General features: G+C 48.7%; 1 protein-coding gene across 2 annotated transcripts in view; it reads right to left on the bottom strand.

Annotated features, from left to right (window-relative positions):
* Nucleotides 1–6118: 6118 nt before the first annotated feature.
* The window catches only part of LOC134354370 (protein shisa-9-like), a 180251-nt gene continuing 158767 nt past the window's right edge, over nucleotides 6119–27602 (bottom strand). The window contains exons 4-5 of one of the 2 annotated variants that reach the window (XM_063063332.1): nucleotides 14975–15124; nucleotides 6119–6543 (exon numbers count right to left, since the gene is read on the bottom strand). In XM_063063332.1, coding sequence (XP_062919402.1) covers nucleotides 6194–6543; nucleotides 14975–15124 — 500 coding nt within the window. In that variant the 3' untranslated portion in view covers nucleotides 6119–6193. The remainder of the gene's footprint in view (nucleotides 6544–14974; nucleotides 15125–27602) is intronic. The other variant, XM_063063333.1, reaches the window with a different exon arrangement.

Here is a 27602-nt window from a genome sequence, read left to right as displayed (position 1 = left end):
TCGAAGAATTATATAAACATCCACACAGATGGAGGCTATTCTGCCCATTGTGTGCACGCCAGCCAACAACAGGCTGAAGGTGAATCCTTCTGCCAAGCTCCTAGGCCGTTGAGTACTGATCCGAGAACATTCTCCAGGGTGATTGCTGGGATGATGGGAAGGGACCCAGGATTAAGTGAGTTGCTTTGGCCAAAACTCCTTGCAGGTTGAGGAATGGGAGGCAATTTTAGGTGGAAGATTCGGAGGCTGGGAGATAGTAGGGGATCTAGAAGCCTGGGGAAAGGAAAGCAAGAAGAAGGGGTTGCTATTTTAGGTGGAGAAGAGGAGGCATTTCTTTTCGGAGTCCAGAGCCTTAGAGATTTTCTCTCCTGAGAGCTGTGGAGGCAGAGTCACTGAGTATATCCCTGGCGGAGGTGCGCAGATGTTGACTACAGGGGATCTGGGGGCTATGGGGATGAGGTGGGAAGGTGGAGCATCTATTGTCAGGTCAGCCATAATCCTAATGAGTGACACAACAGGCTCAGGGCACTGAATGGCCAATTCTCTCTCCTCTTTCTACAGGACGATAAATAATGAAACAAGAGTGACAAGCTCAGAGCTGGAACTGAGAAAGTGGCCAAACGTGCATTGATCCCAAATACCGTCAAATTGAGAGCCAGTTGGCTCCTGCACCTCCAGGCAGTTAAGGTGAAGGAACACACTTTCCTTTTCACAGTAACCCGGTAGGTGTGCTGCTTGTGGAAGAGGTCTGCCTGCTCTTCTCACAGATCTAATAAACGGCAGAACGGCTCAAAGGACCTGTCCCTAGATCCTACCTTGGTTCTAAGTTAGAAGTGGACATGGGGTTTCACATTGAAGTCACCTCTTCTTCACACCAGGGCAAGGGTGGGCCGGCGGGGGGCGGGGGGGTGGTGGCAGATATAAAATGGATGATACACACAGAAGTATAGACGCGTGTTGATATGTGATTATGTGACTGTGTTCAATGAGAGTCTAGAGGAGGATGCCAAGTACAAAAGGATTAACGCTTGAGGAGTATTTGATGGCTGTACACCTGTGCTCACTGGAATTTGGAGGAATGAGGGATCCTCATTGAAACCTATCAAATATGGAAAGGCTTGGATAGATTGAGCCTGGAGAGGATGTTTCCTATAGTGACGGAATCTAGGATCAGAGGGCATAGACTCAGAAAACAAAGATGTCCCTTTACAAAGGATTTCTTATCCAAAGATTGGTGAATCTGAGGATTTTTTGCCTCAGATGAGGGTGTGTAAATAGGTTCATTGGGGACACAAGTTATCCCAACCACAATCTATTCCAGCTGCTACCATCCGGGAAGTGGTACCGCAGCATAAAAGCCAGGACCAATAGGCTCCAGGACAGCTTCTTCCACCAGACCATCAGACTGATGAACTCACGCAGATCTGAGTGTACTCTATATTACATTGACTGTTCTATTTATTATAAATTACTATGATTGCACATTTAGATGGAGATGTAACGTCAAAATTTTTACTCCTCATGTATGTGAAGGATGTAAGAAATAAAGTCAATTCAATTCAATTCAATACGGGTGGTTGTGGAGGCCAAGTCATTATGTATATTTAAACTGGTGGTTGATAGGTTCTTGATTAGTAAGGATGTCAAAAGTTATGGAGAGAAGGCAGGAAAATGGGGTTGAGAAGGATAATAAATCGGCCGTAATGGAATGGTGCAACAGACTCAATGGGCCGAATGGCCTAACTCTGCTCCTGTGTCATAGTCTTATTGTCTGTTATCAGGGGTGGTGAGAATCCGCTCTTTATCTGAACATCTTCCTGCCTTTGCAGGTGTGAGCCGTTCAGATCTGTGACATTGCCTGGTTCATTGGCAATTCCCCAACACACTTCCTGCACCTCTGCCGGAAACTCACTGCTCACTCTCACCATCTGTCCATGCTGGCCAAAGGCCGAACGCGCTCTCAATTTACAGCTTCCTGCCATCAAGCGCTCATCGCGGGAGCATTTAAACTACAGCGTGCGGTCCCATCTCAGTGTGGAGGGAGATCCGGATCTCAGCACTGGGTCTTTGTCTCAGCTGCCCTTCAGGTTTTGGGTTTTCATAGAGGAAGGGGGCCGGGGTTACAGTCCTGTGTGGATAGGGCTGCTTCTGGTGGGTGGGGGGGGGGGGTTTGGTGTATGAGGGTTTTCTCTAACACAAGCTACACAATTATCATTTTTGAAGGATTGAGAAGGGTGTCTCAGGAGTGTGTGGGCCATGGCAGTCAGAGCTCAAACTGGGCGTGGCACCTGATGATGATGATGTCTCTTTAATTCCCCGTTCCACTCCTGTCCTCACCGCTGTGTCTTACAGTGTCCCGTCAAGGTCCAACATAAACCTGAGGACCAACATTTCAGTTGGAGCTCCACATTGGATTAAACAATATCAGATAACCAGCCTTTCCAGTTTATATCAACCTGTAACCTCTGTTTCTGGCCCACTGAGTATTTCCAGCCTTCTCTGTTAGAAACGCAAACAACAGGAATTCTGCAGATGCTGGAAATTCAAGCAACACACATCAAAGTTGCTGGTGAACGCAGCAGACCAGGCAGCATCTCTAGGAAGAGGTACAGTCGACGTTTCAGGCCGAGACCCTTCGTTTGCGTTTTTAAATTCACTACTGCGAAGCCTCTTCCGGTGATGCCTACACCGAAGAAGTTTAGACAGCTTTTGGCTCCATCCCTCCCCCTTCTGTCTTCTCCTATCATTTTGGATCTCCCCCTCCCCCTCCAACTTTCAAATCACTTACTCACTCTTCCTTCAGTTAGTCCTGACGAAGGGTCTCAGCCTGAAACATCGACTGTACCTCTTCCTAGAGATGCTGCCTGGCCTGCTGCGTTCACCAGCAACTTTGATGTGTGTTACTTCTCTCTTAGAATCTGCCGGGTTTCCACTGTCTCTGTCACTCCTGAAGGCTGGCAGGTGTGCCACGCCCAGCCCTGAAGGTTCTCATGACAGGAAGGATTACATCTCTCAGAGACCAAAGTCAGATCACGGACCAGCCTTGATAACGAGGGCACTTACGCGAGAGGGGAACCCGGCCTGCAAGTCAGGGCCAGATTCTCCCGTCGGGAAGAGCTTCCAATCGGCCACACTGGCACCGCTGTTCTCTGCGTGCCTAGGGGAAGGGAGGGATTGGTCAATCCACCAGCCAATCAGATCTGGGCAGCAGTGGAAGTGGGATATGAATGTTGGCGAGAGTCCCACTGGTAGGTTTCAGGGTGTTGAAAACACACTAGTCCCAGCTCCCCAATGTTTAAATAATCATATATATTACTGTACAGACAGTTTGACGGATTCTACAATCTAGGTTCCACAAATCATTACTTATATCCCTGTTGATGAGGATTCAGGTTTTTAGCTTAATAAAAATATACATTACAGATTTGTCTTTTTTTTTTGCTCAACATTGTCAAAGGCCACCACAAAACAGTCCAGCTACCGACTCCCTCTGACAGGACGGTGGCTCCTGCCCCTCTGCGAATGCTACCCCCATGCTCAGGCTCGAAGCAGAGCTCCAGCCTGGTCTCAGGTACCCGTGAGATGCCATGGAATGTCTGGGTACTCCCGCCGGCTGGAGAACGGGTTTGCTCCTCCCTGTGCAATGAGACCCCGGGGTAGGTGGCGGGGTGGGGTGGGGGAGTGGTTACGTGGAAGGGCTAAAAAGAGAGGAGGGGTTCTCATTGAGAGGGGGGTGCCAGTTCCAGGAAAGAGCTGTGCGCAGGTGCTGGCAGGGGTGGGGGTGGGGGGTCAGTAGCTCTCAAAAAAAGTGGAGCAGCAGGTAGTGCTGCTGGCCTGGCAGCGCCAGTTGCCCAGTCTCGGACCCCACCTCCTCTTCTGTCTGTGTGGAGTTTGCATGTTCTCCCTGTGACTGTGATGGCTTTCTCTGAGTGCCCCCCCCACATTCTCTCAGACATGCCAGTCAGGGGGTTAATTGCCCATTGTAAATCAGCCCCCGTGGGTTAGTAAAGGTTAGAATCTAAGGTTGGGGGTAGCTGATGGGAATCTGGCCAGAATAAAGTAGTGTGAATAGGTTTGAGTGTCAGCACCAACTGGGCCACAGGGCCTGGTTCGATCCTGTGTTACTCCATGACACTTAAATGATGCTTGACGTGTGCCCAAACAGGCATCGTCGGGGAAAATGGTGGGGTGGTCATTTTCACCATCAAGGACAAGATGGCGCTCAGTGAGCTGTGGGGTTGCTCTGATTCCTGAGCTGATCGAGGTTTGTGGGTAGCCCTTCCACGCTCTTCTCGAGCTGCAGAGGCAAGTATCTTCTTCCTTTGTGCATTTCCTGAAATGGCAGGAGCCTTACTGAGTTGTGTCAAGCTGGGCAGGGAGTTCCCCTTGGACTCCTGAGGCAGCTCCAAGGACTGAGCACTCCAGACAAGGTGAGGGTGTCTGACCCTGTGGGGCCAAGTAGGATTCATCAGTCTCTCTACAACAGGGCCTGAGAAGAGAATGAAAACTGGAAAAAAAAAGGAAACGGCTGATGCTGGAATTCTGAGATAAAAACAGAAACTGCTGGAAACACTCAGCAGGTTAGGCAGCGTCTGTGGAGAAGGAAAACAGAGCTAACGTTTCAGACCAAAGACTGTTTGTCATCACTGGCAGAGAGGAAACAGGTTTATTAAAATTCTGGAGGAACTTCATGAGTAAGGCGGCCTCTATGGAAGGAAACAAAAGGGTCTCAACCCAAACTGTGCTTTTGTTCATTTCCCTCGATAGATGCTGCCTGATGTGTTGATTTCCTCCAGTGTTTTGTGTGTGTAACTTAAAAACTAATTAGCTTTCCTCTCCTACCCAGTTGTGACAAAGAAGTTTCGACTTGGAACCATTAACTCTGCTTCTCTCTCCACAGACGCTGCCCGGCCTGGTGAGTGTTTTCCCGCTTCTCTACAGGAAGGCGAGGCCCCTCAGCTTCCTACACGAGGGGATCACAAGCAAGAATCTGTGAAGGATTAATATTGATGCAGTGTGGAAGGAGCTTCGAGGAGGCAGTGGTTTGGGGTTAATCAGATGACAGGCACATCCGAAGCTGAGGACAAGAGGAACTCCGAGACAACAGAGGTGTGCAGATGGTGCAAGATGAGGAGTTTACAGTCAGCTGTAATCTGGCACAGAGAACATTCTGGAAATTCTGGAACCCAGCATGCAGCCCTTAGGGAAGGGGCAGCCAATTGGGATAGAGGTAGGGAGGGATGTGAATTCTTGGAAAACTGTGAACGAGGAATTCCTGGGCACCGAATAATTCAGACGAAGAGTAGGACAGAGGACCACTGAGGTGTTGATGAGAGGTTTCTCTGCTCCCTTGTCTGGAACTGGTGGAGGAGGAGGGGCCTGCATGCTGGAGCAGGCGGTTACAGAGAATCTACACAAACAGACCATTCAGCCCATTGGCTTCCGCTGGATTTTGCGCTCCCACCCCTCTCAGCAGACCCATGCAGAGTTGCCTTACTTGGGGCTGCTCCCTGTGCCCTGATGCCACAGGCAGCCCTGGCGAGGCTGGGGTCTCCCTGCCCTCGCCACTCGCTCTTTGACAGGATGAAAGTTTGAGGCGCACCTGAGCTGAGAAATGAAGAACGGCGAAAGGGTAAGAGGGCCCTGGTGATGGGCAGGGATGGGAATTGCAGGCTGCCCTGGGGGATCTGGACAGAAGGACGCTGGCAGGCCGGAGATTCTACCGGTGCAGATAAACAAGTTAATCAGAGGCCCAGTGTCACATCTGTCCAACCATTGAATTCAACCCTCCCAGTGAGACACTGCATCTCCAGCTCAGCAATGTAGGTCCCCAGTGTGACCACAGTAACTCCAATTGCATAATTGTAGCCCGCCCAGTGTATCACTGGAACTGGCCAGTGCATCACTGGAACCCAGTGCAGCACTGCTGTGCCCTAGGGGAGCGCTGTACCTACTTCCTCATGCATCCTCACAGTTCCCGTCCCCTCCTTTGCAGAGCTCCCTCCCTCCCGGTGACCCCCTCTCACCATCCTGTCTCAGAGCCCAGAGCCCGGAGCCCGGGCTTCTCCTGCCGTGTTGATCCGTCCGTCCCCCCCACCACCCTATGCAACTCCCGTCCACCACTGCTCTCCTTCACTTTGCTCTTTGTTGTGGCCTTTGGTACAACAGACTTGTTCCCTGGAGCCGCGGGCAGCTACACGGTCACCTCGGTCTTGCTGTTGGTGGAGAGGTGTCGCTGGGGCTGCTTGTAGTGCAGCGGCGGGCTGAAGATCTCAGGCAGGTGCTCGATGCTGTACTGCCTCTTGCTGGTGTAGGCCTGCCTCTGGCCCAGGGGCTGCCCCTGCTCCCAGCCCCCGTAGCCCGAGCTGAACAGAGGGTGCGTGTTCGTTTTGCTGGCTTTGGTCTTCTGCCTGGGCGTGACGGCCAGGAAAGCGCACGGCTCGCCCGGCTGCCTGTCCTTGATCGCGGGGAAGGCGGGGCCCGAGACGGGCAGATCCATCACAGGGTACCGCTTCGAGTAAAACTCATCCGAGGCTGCCTCTGCTGGGAGAAAAGGCAGGGCTCAGAGGCGGCTAGTGTGTATAGGCCTCGCACTCAAAATTAGTTTTATTACAGAATAGGTGGGTAAGTGTGCTCATTGTGATTAGTGTAATGGTATTACACCAGCAACCCAGTTTAAATTCCACCGCAGTCTATATATATATATATTCGCACCATGACTGCATGGGTTTCCTCCGGGTGCTCTGGTTTCCTCCCACATTCCAAAGACGTAAGGGTGAGAAGGTTAATTTAGTCACATGGGTACAATTGAGCGGTGTGGATTCAATGGGTAGGAAGTGCCCGTTACTGTTCTGAATCTCTAAATAAGTCAAAGCAAAAGGCTGGAGGAGCACAGGTGGTCAGACAGCATCTATGGAGGGAAATGGACAGTCAGTGTTTCGGGCCAAGACCCTTCATCAAGGCTGGAAGGGAAGGGAACCAGAGGGAGGTGATGGGCAGGCCATAAGGGCGGGGTAGGAGAAGAGAAGGGGTAAGAGGGCCACCACAGTGGAGAATGAAAGACAGAGTAGAAGATTTCAGTGGCGAAACGGAGGGGGTTGGTTTTCAGACGTTAGGGAAATTGATAAGTCAGACATGACTGAATGGCAGAGCAAACTCAAAGGGCTGACTAGTCTTATTCTGGTCCAAATTCTTATGGTCTCATGGACCAAGTTCTGATTCCTGACGTACACCACAAGTCAAAGGCGATCACAAAAGAACCCCTCTACCATCACGTTCTGTCTCCCATTTCCAGGTAAGTTTGGATCCGGTTTGCCTTAGATGCCATGAGGCAGACAGAGCAGTCCGGAATACATCTCCAACAGACCTGGCAGGTAGCCACCGTCCTATCCATCTAGCGTCTTCTCCTTTTTGACCTTTATCAGCAGCTTTCCACGTGAGATGCCCAATGCCCCACAAAAGCCCCACGCACAACTCAACAACGCTGGCTGCATCAATATACCAGGTCCTGCCGAAGGGTTTTGGCCCGAAACATTGACTGTACTTTTTACTATAGATGCTGCCTGGCCTGCTGGGTTCCTCCAGTATTTTGTGTGCGTTGCTTCAATATACCAAGTAACCACTTTGAAAAAGTCAAATCAAATTAGTTAGACAGGACCACCAAAAAGACCATGCTGACCATGCATGTTCTATCCCTTTCTAAGTGTAAATTGATAGTGTCCGTTGGAATCTTTTCCAATAGTTTCCCCATCCTGATGTAATACTCAATGGCCTGTAGTTATCTGGATTATTCCTGCTACCCCTCCAGAATAAAGCACCCATATTAGCTGTCATTCAGTCTTCTGGCTCCTCATCATTGAGTCAAAGTACCATAGAATAGGGAAACAGGCCCTTCGGCCCAAGTGATCTGTGCTAGCCAGTGCCTGATGAAGATTTTAAAATATCTCAGGTCCTCAGCTAGTCCTCCCTTTGCTAACAAGGACTCATCTGATGAAGCCCTGGAGATCTATCCACCTTTATATCTGCTAAGACATTGACTACCCTCTGCTTATCAATGATTAAGTGCTCTGAAATATCCACATCTCACTCCCAGCAATCTCCAGCGGCAATGTCATTATACAGAGGAGAAAGATCCACTGAAGACCCTTCCCACTTCCTATGCATCCCTGTAACCTTTCCCTGCCTCTTAAGATCCTGATAAAATGCCCAGCGCTTCTCGTTCACCTTACCCGCCAGTGATATTTTGTGGCCTTACTTTAGCCAACTAATTCCTCTCCTGAGCACCTCTCTACACTCTATCCTTCCGAAGGGCCTGCCCAGTTTTATGCTCTACACCAGCCATATATTTCCTTTCTTTTCTTAATCAAACGCTTGTCCCTTGACATGCAGGAATCTCTGTTCTTGCCTTCCACCCTGTTGGAGATGTTGGCCTTGAACTCTCACTATTTCACCCTCAAAACTGGAACACAGAAGGCTGGCATGGTGAGCTTAGAGAGGTTTATTACATTTTGAGGAGCACAGAAAGTACTGATAGAATTTTTCTTCTGGGGCAGGGGAGTCAAGAATTAGAGGGCATGGGTTTAAGGCGAGAGGGGAAAAACTTAAAGAGATCTGAGGGGTTAGTTATCTGGAATAAGCTACCAGAGGCAGCTACAATTGTGGGGTTTAAAAGACATTTGGACAGATAATTGGATAGGAAAGAAATAGAGGAATATGGGCCAAATATGGGCAACCGGGGCTAGTATGGGTAGGCATCCATGAAAAGACTCCTACTTGCTGGATGTAGACTGACCCACATTAGCTTTTCCCAGTCTATATCTGCCAGTGTTATGGTCAGGGTTAGAGATATGGAAATCAGCCTTCCCTACAACTTGCAGACGATCTTTATCACTTTGAAGCTTACTAGTTATGGTCATAGTCTCCTAAATGGTCACCTACTGACATATAATTTACTTGCCCAATCTCACTCCCCGAGATCAGTCCAGCACTGTCCTTTCCCCAGCAGGCACAAGAACACGGCATAGAAATCCCACCTCACTGAAACCTTTGACACTGAGGCAATCCCAATTAACACTAGGAAGTTGAAAGTCCTAGTTACCAAATCCCTGTTGCTATTACACCTTCTGTGTGATTCCCCTGCATATCTACTCTATCTCCTACTGGCCTTTGGGAGGCCTCAAGCAAAGAGACTGTCCCCTTTCTACTTCTAACCCGGACCCATACAGCCTCATTTGGAGAGCTGTCCAAAGCATCCTCCTGCATTCTAGCAGTGCCACCTCCTCTCTTACTTCTCCCCACGACCACACCCTCAAATTCTAGACCGTGGAGTATTGAGAAAGCTGGATATTGCTACGATACAATAATTCTGCGTGTTGAGTAGCACTCTAGGTCTTTTGCGTTGCGTTGCATTGAGATAGTTGCAATTTAGCCACTGCACAGGAGCAGGGAAAGCTGCAGAAGGTTGTAATCTCAGTCAGCTCCATCATGGGCACCAGCTTCCCCAGTTTCAAGGACATCTTCAAAAGGAGATACAGTACCTCAAAAAAGGCAGCATCCGTCATTAAGGACCTCCATCACCCAGGACACGCCGTTTTCTCATCAAGGAGAAGGTACTGGAGTCTGAAGATGCACACTCACCATTTCAGGAACAGCTTCTGTCCCTCCACCAGTCAGATTTCTGAATGGACAATGAACCCATGTACACCACCTCACTATGTTTTTTCTATTTTTTTTTGCTCTCTTTTTGCAGTGGTTACTTAATTTAATTTTTAATATATCTTTCTTATTCTAATTTATAATTTTTATTATTATGTTTTGCAATGTACTGCTGCCGCAAAAAAACCAACAAATTTTGCACCATAAGCCAGTGACATTAAAGCTGGTTCTGATTCTGAACGTAGCCATCCTCTGCCCATGCTCAGCAATGCCCCCCCGCCCCCGCCCCCCGGGCTTTCCTGCCGAATACATTGATCCAGATTTTCGGCAATATTTCCCTGTGCCTCTCTCCTAGCTGTATGCCTGCTGTTCCCATTCCTCTGCCAAATTAGTTTAAAACTTCCCCAACAGCTTGAGCAAACCTCTCAGCAAGGGCACTTGACGTGTTCCAGTTCACCTCATCCTGTCCTGCACCACAATGGTCCCAGTGATCGAAAAAGTTAGATCCCTCCCTCCTACAGCATTTCTTTAGCCAAAGCACTTATCAGAATCTGAATCAGGCTCAATGTCACTGGTATGTGTTGTGAAATTTGTTGTTTTGTGACAGCAGTACATTGTAATACATAATAATAAAAAAATGTAAGTTACAGTATATATTTTTTTAAGTTAAATTAAATAAGCAGTTCACAAATAGAAATAAATAAGTAGTGAGGTAGTGTTCATGGGCTCAATGTCCATTCAGAAATCTGATGGCAGAGGGGAAGAAGCTGTTCCTGAATCATTGAGTGTGTGCCTTCAGGCTTCTGTACCTCCTTCCTGATGGTAACAGTGAGAACAAGGCATGTCCAGTGTGATGGGGGTCCTTAATGTTGGATGCAGCCTTTCTGAGGCATTGCTCCTTGAAGATGTCCTGGACGTTGATGAGGCTATGCCTATTATGAAGCTGACTGAGTTTACAACTTTCTGCTGCTTATTTTGACCCTGTGTGGTGCCCACCAACACTAGATGGTGATGCAAGCAGTTAGAATGCTCTCCACGGTACATCTGTAGAAATTTGCGAGTGTCTTTGGTGACATACCAAATCTCCTCAAACTTCTAATGGAATATAAACATGGCTCACCTATCCACCTTCAAAGTTATAAGGTCAGAGTAATCCAGACATTACAACCTTAGTGGCCCTGCTCTATAATCTATTATCCAACTCCCCAAGTTCACATCGCAAGACCTTGTCCCTTTTTCTACCAATGTTATTGGTACTGATATGTACCACACCATTGGCTGTTCACCCTCTCCCTTCAAAATGCCCTGTAGCTGCTCTGAGACATTCCTGTCCCCGGCACCAGGGAGACAACACACCATTTGTAGTTACTGAAGGACCCATCTCCCCTCTTACAGTCAGAGAAAATGCCAGAATAAAAAGGTGGGACATCTCTGGTCACTGACGTGTCGGGGGTGGAATGTCAGTAGTCACTAAGGTGTCGGGGTTGGGACATCTCTGGTCACTGAGATGTCAGGGGTGGGACATCCCTGGTCACTGAGGTGTCAGGGTTGGGACATCTCTGGTCACTAAGGTGTCGGGAGTGGGACATCTCTGGTCACTGAGGTGTCAGGGTTGGGACATCCCTGGTCACTGAGGTGTCGGGAGTGGGACATCTCTGGTCACTGAGGTGTCAGGGATGGGACGTCAGTAGTCACTGAGGTGTCGGGGTGGGACATCCCTGGTCACTGAGGTGTCAGGGTTGGGACATCTCTGGTCACTGAGGTGTCAGGGTTGGGACATCTCTGGTCACTGAGGTGTCAGGATTGGGACATCTCTGGTCACTGAGGTGTCAGGGTTGGGACATCCCTGGTCACTGAGGTGTCGGGAGTGGGACATCTCTGGTCACTGAGGTGTCAGGGATGGGACGTCAGTAGTCACTGAGGTATCAGGGTAGGTTGTCTCTAGTCAGTCACGTGTCAGATTCCCATTCCTGTTCTGACATGTCAGTCCATGGCGTCCCCTTCTGTCATGATGAGGCAACTCTCAGGGTGGAGGAGCAACATCTCATATTCCATCTGGGTAGCCTCCAATCTGATAGCATGAATGTTGATTCCCTCCCCCTTCCCTCTTCTTCTATTATCTACTCTGGCTTCTTACCTCTTCTCACCTGTGTTATCACCTCCCCCTGGTGCCTTTCCTCCATCCCTTTCTCCAATGGCCCACACTTGTCTCCTATCAGATTCCTTCTCTCCAGCCCTTTACATTTCCCACCATCTTGGCTTCACCTATCACCTTCCAGCTATCCTCCTTCACCTTCTCACACCTTTTTATTCTGGCGTCTTCCCTCTTCCTTTCCCCTCCTGATGAAGGGTCTCGGCCCGAAAAGTCGACTGTTTATTAATTTCCATAGATGCTGCCTGACCTGCTGAATTCCTCCAACATTTTGTGTGTGTTACTTTGGATTTCTTCAATTTGTGATTGAAATTGAATTTCTGATTTACCAGGCCAACACTCTAATTGTTTGGTCTTTTCAGGGTTCTACATCAGTTGCCCAGCAGCCGAATCAACCCATTCCCAAAGCCTACCTTGACCAAACCGTTAGTGAGCTCCCTGTTGAGCTGGTGGCCGAGCCAGGGGCGGTAGGCCAGAAGTTTAAGGGCTGAGAGTAGATGGTATTTGTGCAGGCGTGTGTAATGACCCAGCTCAGAAAATCATGGTGGACCACCAGTTTGGCGGGAGATAAGCAACACGAAACCAGAGCGAGTGCTGGAAGTAGTCTGTAGGGGGCGATACAGAGCACAGCTGGTAGACCAGTTATTCTGTACTGAATATTTCAATTATATTTGAGTAATCCTGTAAATATGTTTTTGATTAAGCATTCTTGTTCATTTAAATAATTAATTTCAAGTTATATATAAAAATACATTAATTGCATACATCATCACACTTCCACGTGATATATTCCGTGGAGAAAGACAGATTGCGTGAGAAGGGTGATCCATCTGTGGATAACAAAGGAAGTTACGGATGTGAAAGAAATGATAGAGCTCATCGCAAAGATCAGCAGCTGGCCTGAAGATTGGGAACATTCTAGAAACCAAAATAGAGGGGAAAAAATACATTGTGTGATTAAGCTAGCAAGCCTTGCTTAAAGTAATGACGAAGTTACACCCACATTTTCTGACTCCTATGTCTTTCTTTGAATTAGTTTAATGTTTAGAAGTTAAAAAATGTTGTAATTCCTGTTGTAATTCCAATCCTTAGGACTATCTTTACTTACTTATTGAGATATAGCGTGGAATAGGCCCTTCCAGACCTCCGAGCCATGCCGCCTGATTTAATCTGAGCCTAATCAGGGGGTAATTTGCAATGTAAAAATTAACCTACCAACCAGTAGGTCTTTGGGCTGTGGGAGGAAACTGGAGCACTCAAAGGAAACCCTCACAGTCACAGACTGCTTACAGGCAGAGGCGGGAATTGAACCCAGCACGGCCTGTACTGTAAAGCGTTGTGCTAACCACTACGCTACCATATCTGCGTGGATCGTGCACTTCTCCCCCGGCCACAGGGCGTGTCCCCTGGGTGCTCCTCCCACGCCCAAGAAGACTTGTGCGAATTAGTAGGTTAACTGGACGGCTTTATGGGATGTGAAATCAGCCCCGGCATGGGAGATAAATCAAAATGTAAAGGCAGCTCGATAAAGGTGCTGCGATAATCACGGGAATCTTTCAAGCTTCATAAAGATCGGGCTAGTCAAAAGCAGCAAAGAATGCTTCAGCACGAGGTCATAGACTACTCGGGGCAGTTTCTTAGAGTGATACATTGTGGATCCAACAGCAACAGGCTATTTTAAATCTCGGCATGCATAATCAATCAGATTAATGAACAGTAAAATAAACTCCAAGTATGAGCAATTGTAACGTGACAGAATTTCTTATTCTATTTGAGAATCAAAGTCTTGGTTTGAAACTGGTGTCTCAAACTTACATGAGGCTAGTGACTACAGCAGAAGCTGGACTCAGCAGCTCATTAATTGGTAAGTTGGCAACTTAATGAGATAGTTTATAATTGTCTACAGAAGATATATTCCGCAGAGAAAGAGAGATTGCGAAGGTGATCCATCTGTGGCTAACAAAGGAAGTTACGGATGTGAAAGAAATGATAGAGCTTGTTGCAAAGATCAGCAGCTGGCCTGAAGATTGGGAACATTCTAGAAACCAAAACAGAGGGGGAAAAATACATCGTGTGATTAAGCTAGCAAGTAATATCGAACCGGCAAGTGCTGATTGATTTAATTACTGAGATACAGTGCAGAATAGGCCCTTACGGCCTTTTGAACCGCGCTACTGAGCAACATCCAACTTTAAACTTGGCCTAATCATGGGACAATTTACAGTGACCAATCAACCCGCCAAATGGTACGTCTTTGGACTGTGGGAGGAAACCGGAGCACCCAGAGGAAACCCACGCGGTCATGGGGAGAACGTACAAACTCCTTACAGGCAGCAGCGGGAATTGAACCCGGGTCGCTGGTACTGTAAAGCGTTGTGATAACCACTACGCTACTATGCTGCCCCAAATGCTAAAAAGGAAGAGAGTGAATCAGGTTAACTTTGATGAGGCTGGCGAGTTAATAGTGAGGGTTGATGAAATGGGGGAAACTTTGTTATCACACTAAAAGCATCCTATTAAAAATCCAGCAGCGAAAACGGGGAGGAACTGAAACCAATCACAGTCACCACGGGTACACGATGAGGCAAACTGATAGGGGACTGGAGCTCATTGTTCTGGGGGACCTGTGGTGACCCAAAATTCCCACTTTCTGGTCAGTTTCTCGGGTGATGAAGAGTATGGAAGAGAGGAACCTGTGGGATTTAGACCAAGGAGCTAAGAACTTCAGCTGAGCCCCCGGCGACAGATGCGAGAGCACGTGCTCTGGAGTTCCCCCGCCCAGCTCTCCATGTCGTGGGCCGGACGGAGATTCTCAGACTGAGATCACAGCGTCTCCGCTGGCTGCACGCCCAGGGTCGCACAGTGGTGTGTGATTGGTAGAGCCGTTGTCTCACAGCGCTGGAAGCCCGGCTTCCAAGCTGATTCCCTGCACTGCCTGTGGGAAGTTCGCACGTTCTCCCCATGACCGCGATGTTTTCCCCGGGATGCTGCAGTTCTCCCCCTCATCTCCTGTCTACGGTAGGGTCAGCCCGAAACATTGACTGTTCACTCCCCTCCATAGATGCTGCCCGTCCTGCTGAGATTTCCAACCCCCACCCCCAGCATTTTTGTGTGGCGGTGCTGGGGAATTCCAACGTCTCTCTCTCTCGCCTGTGACATGTTACTCACCCACTGCCTTCAGCGTCGCGTACTTGTTGTAGTCGGCGGAGTGGATGGGGGCGCTGGCCACCCGCTGGAGCACGTTGCTGTGTGGGTGTGGTAGTCCCATCTGGGAGAGCGCGGGCGAGGTTATGGCGGCATTGTTCAGGTGGGGCGGGTCTGTGGAGCAAGCACACGGCATTGTCTGTGAATCACTGCTCTCCAGTACCTCAAGCACTCAGCCAGTCACCATGGAGGGCTCCTGTTCCTCCGGCGACTCCCTGCTGACTCCTGTCTGGGCAGCCCCAGCGGGCGCTACTGAGGTCAGGAGGGGCGAGGAATCGAGCAACTGAGCAGGTGCAGGAAGTTGGATCGCCTTCTCCAACATTTCCCCCACTTCGGCACATGCTCCTGCATCCTGCCTCTCCAATTCCCCCGCTGGTTGTTTCAGTCTGTACCACCCCCAGTGAAAGCTCAGTGTCACCTTTCCCTTCCTTATATCCCTCCTGTAGCCATGGGTCTGCACTCTCAGTTTGTGTCTCCCTGGTCCTCAAACGACCGAGGCACCACAGGAGCTTCTATTGACCTCCCCAGTGCTCACTCTGCTCTCTCGTTTCTCTCTGGACCCTCTCTGCTCCAGTTTCCAGTCTAAACCTTCATCCCTGGAGCCACTTCCATCAACCTCACCTGTACATCAACCCCAGCATGTGGTGAACCAGGAGATCTAGCATCGCAGGTAGATGGGGTGGTAGAGAAAGCTTATTGGCATATTGGCCTTCATAAGTCAAATTATTGAGTAGAGAATTTGGGATGTTGAAGTTGTATGCAGACACCCCTCCCTGCAAAAATTCATTTCAGGGAGGTAGCACCATCAATTTGCAGGAGACTTCCGGGAGAGGTGGGATGTCTGCAATAGAGTAGCTCCTTAGCAGCTAGACAGCTAGTTTAAATAACGTTAGCTATGCTAATGAACGAATGACACCTGTTAAACTCACCTCAACATGTCTTTTACAGTCTTAACCCACCATGGGTAATAGAAAAGTCACTGTTGCAAACAGTGCAGCGAGCAACTCTGTCATTATTTTGACCCCTATTGGGCAGGGGTACACTTTAGTGTAGTCTGGGGTGACACACGTTTTATATTTTCTTTTTTTGGAACACTCTGCCACGCTGACTTTTTTTTGGAACTCTCTCGCTCTCTCTCTATCGCGCGTGTGCGCGCTCTCTCACTCGTGGTCACTCTCACTTGCGCTCGCTCTCTCGCGCTTGCTTTCTCGCTCTTTCTCTCGTGCTTGTTTTCTCACTCTCACTCTCTCACACTTGCTTTCTCGCTCTTGCTCTCACTCTCTCTCGCTCTCTCGTGCTTGCTTTCTCGCTCTTTCTTTCGTGCTTGCTTTCTCACTCTCACTCTCTCGTGCTTGCTTTCTCGCTCTCTCGTGCTTGCTTGCTCACTCTTGCTCTCACTCTCTCTCTCTCGCACTTGCTTTCTCACTCTTTCTCTCTCGCGCTTGCTTTCTTGCTCTTGCGCGCGTTCTCTCACGCTCGCTCTAAAAAAAAATCAATTTCCGGGACATTGTATATAATTTGCGGGCATCAGGGAGCCACTATTAATTTGCGGGAGACTCCCGGAACTTCCGGGAGAGATGGGATGTCTGGTTGTATGAGACGTTGGTGGGTCTAATTTTGAGTATTGTGTGCAGTTTTGGTCACCTATCTACAGGAAAGATGTCAATAACGTTGAAAGAGTGCAGAGAAAATTTATAAGGATGTTACCATGACTGGAGGACCAGAGTTATAAGGAAAGATTGAATAGATTTGGACTTTATTCCTTAGAATGTAGAAGGTTGAGAGGAGATTTGATAAAGGGGTATGGGTAAGGTAAATTCAAGCAGGCTTTTTCCACTGAGGTTGAGTGAGAGTGGAACCAGAGGTCATGGGTTAAAGGTGAAAGGTGAAATGTTTAAGGGGCGCATCATGAAAACTTCTTCACTCAGAGGATGGTGAGAGTGTGGATTGAGCTGCTAGCACAAGTGGCGCATGTGAGCAGGATTTCAATGTTTAAGAGAAGTTTTGGATAGGTACATGGATGGTAGGGCTGTGGTCCCGGAGCAGGGCGATGGGAGTAAGCAGTTTACATGGTTTTGGCATGGACTAGATGGGATGAAGGGCCTGCTTCTGCGCTGTACTTTTCTAAGACTCTAAGAAACGTGTCCAAAATAGTGATTATCAAGTTCACGCGCACGTACACCACGTAAGTGCACACGCACATGGATATGCACACACACACGTACACACACATCTATACACACACACACACACACGCACAAGCTCTGTGAGACACATACACTCTCACCCACAATGGTCTCTCTCTCACAGACTGACACACATATACAACTAGACACTTTCTCACCTGACATATGTAACACTGCCTCACATACACACAATGCTTTCTCTTGTACACACTCTCTCCCATGTGCGCGCTCGCACGCACACACACAAAGCCCCAGGACAGTGTCGGTGCACAGAACTGGTCTGAGAAAGATTTTAGGCAGTACATATGACAAACGGGGTGAGATGAGGGAATGAACGTTACATCGTAGACACTGAGATGTACCCACGAGGAGTGGGAGCAGGCCACTCGGTCCCTCAAGCCTGTTCACGATTTGAAGAGTGCGTGGCTGATCTGATGTAAGCTCGGTGACCCGCTGTAACCTCCCCTCCTCTCCCCACCACTTATCAAGCAGATGTCTAGCTCTGCCTTAGAAATATTCCAACTCTCCGCTCACAGTGGCCTTTGAGGATGAATCCCAGAGGCTCCCGAAGAGAAAACAGCTCCTCTCAAACAGGTGATCATTTCTGTTTTGAAAAGAAAAACAAACTACTAGAGGAACTCGACGGGTCAGGCAGTGTCTGTGGAGGAAAGTGGACAGTGGGCATTTCAGCTGGAGACCTTTGACCCTGACCTGCTGCAGTCCTCCAACTTTGATTTTTGCTGCAGATGCCAGCATCTGTATTTTCCTGTGTCTCCATTATACAAGCCATTTTGTTAAAAGCACTGATCTCGTTTGCATCACTGTGTGATATGGAGCTTCTAATGCACAGGACTGCAGAGAGTCATAGGCTCAGCTGGCTCCATCACAGACACAACCCTCCCCATGACTGAGGATATCACCAAGATGCAGTGCCTCAGGAAGGTGGCATCCATCATTTCAGACACTCAGCACCTGGGACACACCCTCTTGTTATCACTACCATCGGGGTGGTACAGGAGCTGAAGGCACACATCTAATATTTCAAGAACAGCTTCTTCCCCTTCGCCATCAGATTCTGAACAGACCATGAACGCTTACCTCACTATTTACTGGGAGAGTCCCCTCCTAAACTCTGGTGGATACAAGCCTAACCTGTCCAACATTTCCTTGTAAGGGAGCTCATCCATTCCACAAACTAGTCTAATAAAATTTCTCTGAACTGCTGACATCTTTCCTTGACAACAATGTCTGGAAGCATCGCAGCTTGGTATGGAAACTGTCTTGAACGTGACTACAAGAAACCATGGAGGGTTTTGGACACAGCTCAACATGTCATAGGAACCAGCCTCCCAGCCATGGACTCTGTCTACACTTGTTGCTGTCTCAGTAAAACAGGTAGCATAATCAAAGAGCCTTGGCGATCCCAGACATTCTCTTTTCTCCCCTCTCCATTCGAGCAGAAGATACTAAAGCCTGAAAGCATGTACAGTACCCCCCAAGCTCATGGGCAGCTTCCGTCCCTCTAGCATCAGACTCTTTTTGAATAGACGGTAAGATGGACTCTTGGACTCACGGTCTAGCTCGTTATGATCTTGCACTTTATCGTTTAACTGCACTTCACCTTTACGGTATTTTTCACACTTTATCTTGCATTGTTATTGGTAACTGTAGGCTCAATACATTCTGAAATGACCTTGGTACATGTGACAATAATGAACAAATACCAATACCAATAGAGGAGGACCAGTCCTGGGCCCTGTTATCAGAAATGACCTCAACGAATTTATATAAGGAGTATGTGAGGAGCAACACCTTATACTCTGTCTGGGTAGCCTCCAACCTGATGGCATGAATATCGATTTCTCCTTTCGATTAAAAAAAAGCTTCCCCCCTCCCCCCATTGCACACTCTGGCCTCTAACCTCTTCTCACCTGCCCATCACCTCCCCCTGGATCCCCTCCTCCTTCCCTTTCTCCTGTGGTTCCCTCTCCTCTCAGATTTCTTCCTCTCCAGCCCTTTACCTTTCCCACCATCTTCTAGCTATCCTCCTTCTTCTTCCCCACCCTCCACTTTTTTACTCTGGTGTCTTCTCTCTTCACGGCCTCAGAATAGAGGGACGTCCTTTTAGCATGGAGATGAGGAGGAGTTTCTTTAGCCAGAGGGATTTGTTGCCACAGGCGGCTTTGGAAGCCAAGTCATTGGGTATATTTAAGGCAGAGGTTGATAGATTCTAGATTAGTCGGGGCATGCCGGGATGTGGGGAAAAGATAGGAGATTGAGGCTGAGAAGAAAAATGGATCAGCCATGATGAAATGGTGGAACAGACCCAATGAACCAAATGGCTTAATTCTGCTCTTGTATCTTATAATCTTATGGTCTCCCTTTCCAGTCCTGAAGAATAAAGAAAGTAGACCCTTTATTCATTTCCATAGATGCTGCCTGATCTGCTGAGTTCCTCCAGCATTTGTGTGTGTTACCTCCCAACTGTTCAATTCTTTCCCAACAAATTCCTCTGTCACTATTATTTTTAATGCCCTGCTTTGTACGGCTGCTGCAAGATAACACAGTTCACGACCTGCGTCAGTGACAATAAACTTGGTTCTGCTTCTGTGTGGGGAAAGAGATGGGGAGGGGTTTGGCAGGAGCAGGGAGCAGCCCTGGGGAGTGAGCACCGACAGCTGTAAGTTCCTTGCAGTCTGAGCAACAAGCCATTGGTGAGCAGTGAGCCGCGCTCTGCAGATGTGAGGGGGTTAAAGTCACTGAGCTCCAGTTATTTATAGAGTGCGTCAAGGGTAGGATTCAGGAAGAGGGCTTCGGGCAGATCTGTACGAGCAGCAGAGAAGGCGGCACATCTACAGCCGAGCCCTTATCCAATGTGTCAGCTCAGATGTAATTACGGAGGCAACATTTTCACAGGGAAGCTAATCAATTAAGCTTCACGGGGCAGGGGTGGTAATTAGGCTGTTTCCCTGTACCTCCCATTAAACTGACAGACCTGGGAGATTGTGCTGCAGACGAGTGTGACAAAGCCCTCGGGTCGTACCTCGTTTAGTCACCCACTCTGCAGGCTGTTTCTGAGAAGCGGGATCTTCGCCTGCTCCAGTAGGTTCAGCTGGCTTCCATTTCTCTCCTCCATACTGTCAGGGGTCACGGAGAGGGGGGTATTGTCCCTAGGCTAACCCACCAGTCAGGGCGAGCAGGGCACAGAGGACCGAAAGGCCATGTCATAGGAGTAGAACTAGGCTATTCGGCCCATTGAGTCTGTTCTGCCATTCCATCATGGCTAATCTATTTACCTCTTAACCCCATTCTCCACCTTCTCCCCGTAACCTTTGATACCCCGACTAACCAAGAACCTATCAACCTCCGCTTTAAACATTCCCAATGAGTTGGCCTCCACACCTGTCTGGCAATCAATTCCACAGATACACCACCCTCTAGTTAGAGAATCCTCCTAATCTCCATTCTAAAGAGATTCCTTCTATTCTGAGACTGTACCCTCTGGTCCTAGACACCCAACTATTGGAAATATCCTCCCCACACCCACTCTTATCAGGCCTTTCAATATTTGATGGGTTTCAAATATTGGGATTCTCTACCCCCCACCCCACCCCCATTCTTCTAAACGCCAGCGAGTACAGGCCCAGAACCATCAAATCCTCATAAATTAACCCCTTCCTTCCTGGGATCATTCTCATTATCTTCTTCTGGACTCTCGCTCAGCTTTAGAGGATGAAGGTTGAAGCTGCTCGATCCTCTGAAAGTTAACCGTTCATCTCAGAAACCTACTTGACTCACTCCAATGGACCTTCACCCCTCCTTAAATAAGGATGCAGGTACTGCAAATGTGACTGTATCTCCACTCTGCAGTTGGGAACTTCTCAGTCCGCAAGGGCCAATGGATCCCAGCTGGACCTGCAGCCTCTCAGGTTCAATCTTGACCTCTGGCACTGTCTGCGCAGAGTCTGCACGTTCTCCTTGCGACCATGTGGGTCGTCCCCCCCATGCTCTAATCTCCCTCCAGAATAGATAGGTGAGTCAGTGGGTTAATCGCCCCCAGAGTTCAGTGGCTGGAGATTCAGATGGGTCCTTCATGGGTGAGTGAGGGATAATTAGTTGTGGTTCTTAAAGAGGCTGCCCAACAGCTTTGTGATGGGGCAGGGGGACTGGTTTACTCTGGGAGCCCAGACCCCATCCTCCAGTTGCCTTGCTGATGTTGAGTCTGAGTCACTTGAGGGTATGTCAGACTTCCCCTCCCTCAACTCCTCGCTTTGCCTCTTCTGCCGATCATCTCCCTGCCTGCACGGAGCTGTGGCCCAGCAAGCAGCCTCCAGGCCTGAGCTCGAGGCTCCACGGGTGAATTGGGTGTTGCTCACTGCTGGAGTGCTGCCTTTCTAACCAGGTGTTAAACCAAGCACCCCCCCCCACCCCGACTGCCCCCTCAGAGAAACCCGGGTCACTGCCCTGAGGCCCAGGACAGTTACCATCCCCCCCTCCATCCATCCTCTGTGTCCTGGCTGGTAATTCCCAAAAACAAATGCATCTGACCATCATCATGCAGGGCGGAAGTGGTGGTAGGCCGGAAGAGGAAGGTTGAGAGATCAGCCAAACACAAGGAGAGTATGATCTATGTTTGTAACGCTTCAGGCGTGTTGGTCCTGAGCGGTGGGAAAGGGCTGTGGAGCAAGAACAGGGGAGGGACACCAATTGGAATGCAACTTCAAGGGACTAGTACAGGCACATGGGCTGAATGGCTGCTCTCTGCCCAGTGTGTATGCTGCTTCATTTGGCAGCTCGTTGGTGACAGGCCCTACTGCAGTGTTTCTTGAAGAGAAGCCTGAATGACTTGCACTGTGCCCCTGAGCCCAGTGCAAGGTCCCTGATCTGTTCCAGGTCAGGCAGATCAGGGGGATCAATCTACCAAGGTCCCCCCTCCCTCTTCCAGCGCTCAGGACCCATGTGCCTGAAGTGTTACGAGGTCCCAGCACAAACATAGTGGATCATATTCTCTCTTTGCCTCTGTGATCGTTGCGTTTGTCCCTCCTGCGTCTGGCCGATCCTTCAATTGTCCTCTTCCGGTCTACCACCGCCTCCCCCAGCACAAGGCGCCAGTGTGTCACTGGCCCTGGTTTTTGCACAAGGGTCACCCGATACTGCAGGGAATAACTGAACAGGCTACTCTATCCGCATGGCATTCGGCCACATTGACTGAACAGAGAAGCCTGCAGACGATGGACCTGCTGCAGGACATTAAGTGTTCTATTTATACCACGGGCAACAGGCCCAAAACCCGATTCCCAGGCATGGCGTGACCTCTGCACATCTGCAAGCCACTAGCTGTGTGCTAACGCCTGGGGGTGGGGGTGGAGGGTGAAGCAGGAGGGGGCAAAGACCTGAGGAGTTTGCCCAGACCTCTCTTAGAGCACCCCTGGGGGAACACACTGACATTTGGTGGAATATTGACGGTGGTCGAGTGGGGAAGAGGTTGTGGGGAGATGTTGAAGAGGGTTTTTTTGGCCACTGTGCATCAATGAGGTGCTGTGGCTCCAACCCAGCCTCTGATTACAATGTTTAAAGGACAGATAGGGGACAGGAGAGGTTTTGTGGGATATGGACCAAGCACAGGCAAATGGGATTGGAATAGACAAACATCACGGTCAGCATGGCTAAATTGGGCTGAGAGGCCTGTTTCCTTGCTGAATGACTTTACGACTTTTGAACCTGCAAAGCCTGGTGCAGCCGCTGCCAAGGCTGGTTAGAATATAGAACACAGAGCAGTACAACACGGGAGGAGGCCATTCGGCCCACATTGTGATGCTGAACCAACTAAAAAGCAAATCAAAACAGCCAAACACTAATCCTTCCAAACTACACCATGCCCATATTCCTCCATCTTCCTTATATCCATATGCCTGTTCAAACATATCTTTTAAAAGCCTCTTGTTGTTCTGGTCTTACTGAACGGGTGGGCCCTGAGTCACAGCCTCTTAGGCACCTCACGGGCACATTTTTTCACAGAATGATAGACCCGTTACCATGGAGAAGCTGGCCCTTCAGCCCACTGCCTCGGTGCTGACTGTGATGCCTATCTACACCAATCCCACCTGCTCACATTGAGCCACCTTTCTCAACCAAGTGCCTGTCCAAAGGCCTTTTCGACGTTTAATTTGTACCTGCTTCAACCACATCCTCTGGGAGCTTGTTCCATATATCCACCCTTGTTTACCTGCACTGCACTGTCTCTGTAGCTCTTTGGAGTCAGAATCAGGTGTAATATCTCCGGCTTTGTTGTCCTTGCAGCAGCAGTACATGTGGACAATGGTCTTCGCTATTGCCAGAGTCCCCACACGCGCTTGATGTATCCTCCTTGATGTGGGTTGCTGTTGAAGTAGCGTTCCATTAACTTCATGTTGGAGAAATGAAAGAGCCATTGACTCACTAGTCCACCTGACAAGGGTGTTCAGCAGAGACATCGGGATGTCATTTGGACTGGAAAATTGCAGCTGGATGGTAGTGAAAGGAGGCAAACTCATCAAGACTGAAGGAGTCGAGTTACCCGAAGGCTACATACTGGATGTACAGACAGCTACAAATATCTGGGGAGCCTGCAGGTACAAGGAAGCCACGATGAGGACACAGGGAAGGCTGCAACTTCAAGTACCTCCAAAGAGTGAGACAGGTCCTAGAAATGGGAAGAATAAGATCAAAGCCATCAGCATGTTCACTCCAACCAGTCATCAGATACCCAGCTGCAATAGTGCGCTGGCCAAGGAATGAACTGGAAGCTGCTGATATCAAGACTTGGAAACTACTGGCAATATATGGAGGATTCCACCCAAAGTCCAACATCAAGTGACTGTAAACCCGCCAGTTAAAGGAGGATGGGGATTTGGAAATGTCAAGGACTCAGTCCTGGAAGAAATGGAAAACATCCATGAGCATGGCAGAAAGATGGCCCCCAAGGACGACCTGCTAGGAGAATACCTCATACAGCATGCAGGGGACATGGATATGGAAGTGGGTGAAGCAGAGCTAGAGGACCAGAGGCCATGGCAGGATAAGCCACTGCATGAGATGTACCATCATCAGATATCAGAGGTGGCTGACATAAGGAGGTCCTACCAATGGCTGGAAGTGTCAGGGCTGAGGGACAGCAGAGGTGCTGCTCATGGCTACATAAGAACGGGCACTGAGCACAACAACAAAAGAAGCAGGGGGCTGTCACACCAGACAAGACCCAAGATGCAGACTGTGCAAGGAAGCTGCTGAAACCGTCCAGCACATAGTATCAGGGCACAAGCTGCAGGCAGAGGCAGCATACACTGAATGGCACAACCAGGTTGCAGGAGTTGTGTATAGAAACATCTGTATGAATAGATTGGACACTCCCAAGTCCAATTGGGAAACATCCGAGAAGGGAGTGGTGAATGACAGAGCTAAGAAACTGTGGGATGTCCAAATACAGACTGATAAGCAGGTACTGGCCAACCAACCAGACATAGTAATACTGGACAAGGAACAGAAGAAAGCAATAGTAATAGATGTGGCAATCCCCAACGACAGTAACATCAGGGAGAAAGAATATGAGAAGCTGGAGAAGTACCAGGGCTCGAAAGAGCAGACAGAAAGGATGTGGAAGCTTAAAGCCAGAGTAATCCCAGTGGTGATAGGAGCACTTGGGGTTGTGACACTTGGACTGGGACAGTGGCTCCGACAAACCCAGGGAACAACATCTGAGATCTCGGTCCAGAAGAGCACTCTACCAAGAACAACAAAGATACTGTGCTGAGTCCCCAAGCTCCCAGGTCTCTGGTAGAGGACCTTAGGATTTGGGGAAAATGTAGATACACACCACCCATAAGGAGTGAAAAAAAAATGTGTAAAAATAAAAATAAAAAAGTAGTGATGTAGTGTCCATAGGTTCAATGTTCATTAAGAAATCTGATGGCAAAGGGGAAGAAGCTGTTCCTGAATCACTGAGTGTGTGCCTTCAGGCTCCTGTACCTCCTCCCTGATGGTAGCAATGAGAACAAGTTATGTCCCAGGTGATGGGAGTCCTTAATGATGGATGCCACCTTTCTGAGGCACTGCTCCTTGAAGACGTCCTGGATACTATGGAGGCCGGTGCCCATGATGGAGCTGGCTAAGTTTACAACTCTCTGCAGTTTATTTCAATCCTGTGCAGTAACCCCCAACCTCATACCAGACGGTGATGCAGCCAGTCAGAATGCTCCCCACCATAAAGCTGTTACACTTTATTCTGCATTGTTATTGTTCAAGACAAGCTTTTCTCTGTACCTTGGTACATGAGACAATAATTAGCCAATACTCCTCAATGCCAAGTTGCCATACCTGCCATTCACCTCCTTCTTTTCACTGATCATACCTTCAGTTTGCTTTGTCAACCAAGCTTCTCTAAACTTACCATCTTTGCTCCTTATCCTTACAGGGACCTGCTGACTCTGAGTTCTTACCTTTAAACACCTCCCATTTGTCAGCGGTTGCTTTCCCCTCCAGCAAATGCTCCCAGACTTCTTCAAGCAGGTCCCGACTTATGTCATCAGAATCCACCTTCAGGGCCCCATCCCCTGCTCCAGCTTTAACTTTCTCCAAGAACACCTTCAAGTTTACCGAACTATGGTCTGTGTTCCCAGAGGGCTCCTCCACAGACACATCAATCATTTCCTAAGACAAGGGCAGGTCCACCTCACTCTGTTGTAGGACTGTGTACATACTGCTTCATAAAACCCAAGTGGATACGTTTTCTGAGTTCACACCATCTACACATTCGTTCTGGTCGTCCTGTTGCAGGAGGAATGAGGAGGCCCCGGAGAGAGGGTAGAAGAGCCTTACCAGGATGCAGTCTGGATTAGAGGCAACGTGCTACAAGGAGAGGTTGGGCAGACTTGGGTTGTTTTCTCTGAACCATCAGGGGCTGAGGGGGGACCTGAGAGAAGTTTATAAGATTATGAGAGGCATGAGTAAAGTAGACAGTCAGTATCTCTTTCCCAGGGTTGAAATGTCTGATACCAGAGGGCATGTATTTAGGGTGAAAGGGATGGGAAAGGTCTTTTTTTCACACAGAGAGTGGTGAATGCCTGCACTGTGATGCGTGGGGTGGTGGTGGAGGCAGATATGATAGAGGCGTTCATGAGGGTCTTCGATAGGCAGTGGAAGGCCATGAGTGTTTTTATGGCAGATGGTATTAGTTTAGCTGGGCATTTGATTAGTAATTTAATTATTCTGGCACAGCATCGTGAGTCAAGGGGCCTGTTCCTGTGTTGTCCTGTTCTGTGCTCTAAGTTCTTTGCACTAAGACAATCCCAGTCAATATTGGGAAAATTAAATTCCCCATTACAGATTAGATTTAAGCTCAGCTTTATTTATCACATGTACATCAAAACGTACAGTGAAATGCATCGATTCCATCAACAGCCAACACAGTGCGAGGACGTCCTGGGGGTAGCCCACAATTGTCCTGCGCTTCTGGCACCAGCTTCCCCACGACTTACTGACCCTAACCCGTGCGTTTTCAGAATGTGGGAGGAAACTGCAGCAAACCCATCTGGTCACAGGGAGAACGTACAAACTCCTTACAGACGGTGACAGGAATTGAACCCAGATCACTGGCACTGATCTACAAAGCCTCTCTCTTACTATGACCCCATTACTTTTACACACTTTACTATCTGCCTACTTTCTGTTCTTCTAACTCCCACTGAGTAATCGTGAAGTTCTTTAACCACATCAAGATGACCATCCCTTTCTCGCTCCCTAATTTAAAGAGGAGACACGAGCAATGCTAATAGGTCATGAGGAAGTGTCATGAATTTCTGATACAGTGAATGCCATGGAAGATGAGGTTGAAGTCACAAAACTAGGTGAGGTTCCTTGTGGGATGTTCCGCTCAATATCCATCCCAGAAACGAAGAGTCCTCAATGCCAACTTTGCTCCCACCCATGTCTGCTTCCATCCCAATCATATCTGTGCCAGAAGAAGCGATTTTCTCCCCATATCCATGCAAAAGGGAAGCCATGCAACAACTAAGTCAATCTTGATTCATGATTCCAGCCCTGAAAATTCTTGGCAGGGTAACTGGCCGCGGTAAATTGCCCCAATATGCAGGTGAGTTAGAAGCGGAGGGAAAGGGAATGCCAGTCTTTGTTCGTGTTCGGTTTTTCATGAATTCAATATTTCTTTATTTTGCTGTAAAGGCCTGCAAGAAAATGGAATTCAAGCTAACATATGGTAACATATATTGTGTGTACTTTGATAATAAATGTTACTTGACTGGATGTCAGGAAAATTAAAAGGGTTAGACAGGGATTTGTGCATAAGTAGGTACTGATGGACAGCACAGTTTCTGTGGCCTGCAGAGCCTGCTTCCATGCTGTATATCGAAGAC

The sequence above is a fragment of the Mobula hypostoma genome, chromosome 11 (genome assembly GCF_963921235.1).
Source record: "Mobula hypostoma chromosome 11, sMobHyp1.1, whole genome shotgun sequence".
Taxonomy (NCBI): Eukaryota; Metazoa; Chordata; class Chondrichthyes; order Myliobatiformes; family Myliobatidae; genus Mobula; species Mobula hypostoma.
This window is presented reverse-complemented; position numbering and strand designations above follow the sequence as displayed.